Source organism: Aegilops tauschii, chromosome 6 (genome assembly GCF_002575655.3).
Source record: "Aegilops tauschii subsp. strangulata cultivar AL8/78 chromosome 6, Aet v6.0, whole genome shotgun sequence".
NCBI classification, from domain to species: Eukaryota; Viridiplantae; Streptophyta; class Magnoliopsida; order Poales; family Poaceae; genus Aegilops; species Aegilops tauschii.
This window is the reverse complement of record NC_053040.3, coordinates 429,020,682-429,025,516: the sequence shown is the minus strand read 5'-3', so window position 1 is coordinate 429,025,516 and position 4,835 is coordinate 429,020,682. Positions and strand designations below refer to the sequence as shown.

The 4,835-nt window shown below is 56.5% G+C and overlaps 1 protein-coding gene across 1 annotated transcript; it reads right to left on the bottom strand.

Moving 5' to 3' along the window:
• Positions 1-2,459: 2,459 nt before the first annotated feature.
• Positions 2,460-3,961, bottom strand: LOC109756069 (uncharacterized). The gene has a single exon (XM_020314934.3). The coding sequence runs from the start codon at positions 3,789-3,791 to the stop codon at positions 2,562-2,564; it is 1,230 nt and encodes a 409-aa protein (XP_020170523.1). The 5' UTR covers positions 3,792-3,961; the 3' UTR covers positions 2,460-2,561.
• Between the last annotated feature and the right edge of the window lie 874 nt (positions 3,962-4,835).

Genomic DNA, 4,835 nt, shown 5'->3' with positions numbered 1-4,835 from the left:
GACGTGAAACATTCACTGCACGACAGCCGACAGGAGTACTTGGGTTCAGCGGCGCGTGCGGGGCATCCGGCGCGTGCTTGATTATTTTTCACGGAGTCAGCCGTACAAAGAACTATGGCGCCATCGAGTACCAGGTTTGAGGTGGAGAAGTTCAACGGAACTGGAAGCTTTGGGTTATGGCAGACAAGGGTGAAAGATTTGTTGGCACAACAGGGATGCTTGAAGGCGTTGTTGCAGGAAGCTAAGCCAGCTAAGATGGAGGCGGATGACTGGGAGGAGTTACAGTTGAAAGCAGCCGGGACTATACGGTTGTGTCTGTCGGACCAGGTTATTTATCATGTGATGGATGAGAATTCGCCGAAGAAGATCTGGGAGAAGCTGGAAAGTCAGTTTATGTCCAAGACTGCGACGACCAAGGCGTATCTGAAGCAAAAGTTGTATGGGATGAAGATGCAGGAGGGGTCTGATCTTGTGGAGTATATGAACGCCTTTAATCAAGTCGTGACGGATCTAGCACGCTTGGGTGCGACGGTTGACGACAAGGATAGGGCAATTCTGCTTCTTTGTTCGTTGCCATCATCCTATGACCATTTGATCACTACTTTGACGCACGGCAAGGAGACCGTCAAGAATGAGGATATTACTGCGGCATTGCTATCTTACGATATGAGAAAGAAGAACGCGGTGGAAGTCTCTCATGGTGAAGGTTTGCTAGTCAAGGGTGAGCAGTGGCGGAAGGGATATGAGGCTGGGAAGAACAAGAAAAAGAAAAAGAATATACAGTGTCACAAGTGTAAGCAGTGGGGACATATGAGAAAGGACTGTCCAGAACTCAATGGTGGGGCAAATGCTAATAAGGCAACTCATGGTGATGACTCAGGCAGTAGTAGTGATGTCCTCATAGTATCAGACAGGTGGTCAACCAAAGGTGAAGCGTGGATGTTGGATTCAGCTTGCTCTTTTCATGCGACACCCAACAGAGAGTGGTTCTCTTCGTACAAGTCCGGTGAGTTTGGTTTAGCCTATGTGGGCGATGACACAGGTTATCGTGTTGCTGGAGTAGGTGACATCAAAATCAAGATTTGACGGAGTTGAGCGGATGCTTCGGGGAGTCAGGCATGTGCCAGGGCTAAGGAGGAATCTAATTTCGCTTGGAGTTCTTCATGATGGTGGTATGGTATTCCGTTGTGATCGGGATAAGAAGACTATGAGAATCATGGAAGATGAGGTGACTGTGATGATTGGAGCGAGGAGGGCTTCGCATCTTTACAAGTTGCAAGGGAGCACTATTGCAGGTGGAGTCACGGAGACTGGAGTTGCGGGACTAGCAGCGGGGTCTCACAGCGGCGGCGGGTCTGGGGCAGACTCGTCGAGTAGCTCTCGGTAAGCTACGAAGAAGACTACACAAGTCCGGAGTACATGGAAGTTTGACGCATGGACGAATTCAAGATGGTGGAGAATATTCGTCAAGGTGGAGTTTGTTGTGTTTGTGTCGAATATTTTGTACTAGTTGGGTTACGCTTGGACTTGGTGTTGTAGTGTGGGTAGGATACTTCTAGTGTCGGAGTCGGACACGTTGTACCCTTGGCCTCTTATATATGAGGAGGCACCCCACGTTGTAACCCATGACGACTAGATAGCGACAGGCTCGCAAGGAGGTGTCGGCGGCTGGTGCCGGTGCCCGGGTGGCCGGTGTTGTGGTATCTCGGGGAGGAGCGCCCGTAGTCATTGCCCCGAGAAGTAGGCGAGTTCGCCGAACCTCGTTAACAAATCTCGATGTCGTCATTGTCTATTCCTCGGTGGATCGACCGCGTACCTCGAATTTATTCTAACAGCATGGACCTGTCGGTAACGACCAATGATGGTACGGTTCACTTGCCCATCCGCAACGCGGCAAAGCGCGCTCCAAAGCCAGACAAAATCCATGCGCAGCAGCAACCACCGTTCCGTTTCGGTCGGCAGGACAAGGATGGCGTTGAAAAAACCTCGGTTGTGATGGAGGAGCAGCAGCCTACCTGCTGGATCAGCCGCACCACCCCCGACACCCACGACGTCGTGCATGCCTGGTGCATCCGAATCTATCCGTATCCTCCCGATATGTAGCTCGTCACATCCACATTATCTCGCTTCCCCGAGAAGATGCGGCGCACGTCGCGGCGCCGCGCGTGGAGGGAATGTCCGGCGGGTACGTCAGGGGAGGGAGCACCTGTTCGTGCATGGCATGGCTAGTTGGCGTGGACTCGGAGGCAGGCATCATCGTCACGTTGTCCGGCCTTTTGACCCAATTCCGTCGATCTCGTCAAACAATCCTTCGAATCTAGCACTACCTTAACAGCAAACGATCGAGCACGACATGACCAGCACCACCAGCTTTTAGTGCCAAGCAACGTACGGCACGTAGAACACGGTAAAAAGTCACGGTGAAAAATATTTCTTCTCAATCGCGGCGTACAGTGGTTTCAAGGAAAATGGCGAAATGCTGGGAGGTAAAAAAACCGGTGTTTCTCGTTCAGCTAGGGCGGCGATCGCCGGGTTCGATGACGAGCGGGTTCGATGATCATTTACCCGCTGTGCATGGCCGCCCTGGCGGTGCGGCGGCCGAAGTGCGACGTGGAGGACCCGTTGAGGCCCTTGGCCAGCCGGTGCAGCCCGGGGTTCAGCCGGACGCAACCCATCAGGCTCAGCCCGGGCCGCGCTGCGCCGTCTTCTGCCCCGGCCGTTGCCCCGTACTTGCTCTGCTTCTTCTGCTTCCCGCCCGCCGAGGCGTCGCCATTGGCAGTGGCTCCCACGGGTTCCGTCTTCTTGACCGGCGCGCCAAGATGTTGCACCGGCGAGTACTTGAACACCGGCTCCCTGGTGATAGTGCTGCCGCCGGCGCGTCCTTTGGCCGATAGCCTCCGGAACAGGAGCAGGTCGCTGAGCCGCCATTTCTTCCTGCCGCCATTGTTCGCGGTCGGTGGGACGGAGCGTGGCGACGCGACGGAGTCGGGATTCATCGGCACGGTGTCTGCTGCGGTGTCGGGGGCAGCGTCTTTGACGCCGGGGCCGAGGGGGGATGGCGCGGCCGCCTTGGACGCGTTCGCCATGGCTGTGGCGAACGGGTCGAAGTCCGGACCGGGCCCGGCCAGGCCCCGAAGCCGGGGAGACCACATCGCGGACCTGGCCGACCGTGGCGACGAGCCGACGCTGCCGCCGTCGAGCAGGCGCGGCGGCGGCTTCAATGGCCGGATCTTGCCTTCGTCGAAGAGCTCGTCCGCCGTCGTCAGCTGATCCGGCTCCTGCGCGCTCCGGTCGAGGAGGACGCCGAAGTCGAAGTCCGCGTTCTCACCCTCCCCGGTCGCCGTCGCCGCTGCACCAGAGCCGACCCCGGGCTTCGGCGTCCCCGGCTTCTCCTCCCAGTCGAACGGCACGGCGGATTCAACCGTGCGGCGCGAGGAGTAGGACGCGCGGGGCTGGAAGCTGTCGCCGTCGTCGCCCGCGCCGGAGAACTGCGCGTATATGGCAGCCGCGCGCTCGGGGCTGGCGGGGGCGCTGGCGAAGTGCTGGAAGAGGTCGAAGGGGTCGGCGCCGTCGGAGAGGCCGTCGGCGGAGACGTCGGGCGGGAGGAGCCCGAACGGGTTGGGCGACGGGGGCGCGGTCACCGCCGTGGTGGCCAGGAACGGGTTGCCATCCTCCAATGCGTCAGCGGAGCCGAACGGGTTCCTGGTGCTCACGGACCCCGCGGGGTAGGCGTCGTCGCCGAGGACCGCGCCGTCGAAGCGGAACTCCGGCGGCGGCGTGGCGATCTCCATCGATCACGTCCGGCTGGCTAGCTCTGGGTCCGGGCGTCTGCTGGTAGTTGTGCGCGGCGTGGTGGCGAGGAGCGAGGTTGCGATCGAGAGACCGTCCGGGAAGTAAGTATAAGGAAGGAAGGGGAGGAGGGAGGGAGAGGAGGCGAGAAATGATCAAAATGACGAACGTGGCGGGGACTTAAATGGAAGGACGGCGGGATCGTCGCCCGCCATGTTTTGGTTCAGCTCCCCTCCGGGGGCCGCAACCATCTCAAAACTTGTCGCCTCGATCGGTGGGACAAAAATCAATTGCAATTGGGTGGGGGCGGCACAATTCAGCGGGTTTGTACTACTCGGTTGACGCGCTAATGATCTCCCATTTAAACGGGTTTACACATCGAGGTGGATCTTGCATGCCGATCAGTATTTTTTGGGGTTAAACCAAGCTTTATTATTGATGGAAAAGATCAAATGGTGTGGGATACAAAACGGACTATGGGGTTCGACGAACCAATCATATCGACCCAGATCCAGATAATGGAAAAACTTGGTCAACCTATCAACATCGCTATTAACGGTTCTGCTTTCAAAACTGAAAATGCAGTTTAAAGAAGATCTCTGTCTAATCTCACTAATAGAAGCTCCATAGCCTCCTCGGCTAACTCTTTCAATGTCATTGATCACTTGCTTTGAGTTCGAGGCAATGATAACGTTCTGAAGCATCAAATCATCTGCAAGAGATAAACCTTCGCGGCAAGCTATTGCCTCAATTGTCGCCACGTCTATTATGCACATGCCACCCAAGCTGAGCTACCCATATAATTTCCAGCAGCATCCCGCCAGACTGTAGCAGCGGATCCTCTTGCATGCGACCATGAAATTCCCGCACAACGTGGATCTTAGCAAAACCCAGCGGGGCACGCTTTAGGTCTAACTGTTACAACTCTGGGTACAACTATAGCCTTACTCAACTTCGTCGGCAGCACCTCGAGCATGCCGATCAGTAGAGGACGTGTTTGATTACATGCATCCCCAACCAGGCCCGGGATGTAATTTTGGCCCGCT

Excerpts from the sequence above, each read along its gene's own strand:
- LOC109756069 (XM_020314934.3), bottom strand. The coding sequence starts at position 3,791 with ATGGAGATCGCCACGCCGCCGCCGGAGTTCCGCTTCGACGGCGCGGTC.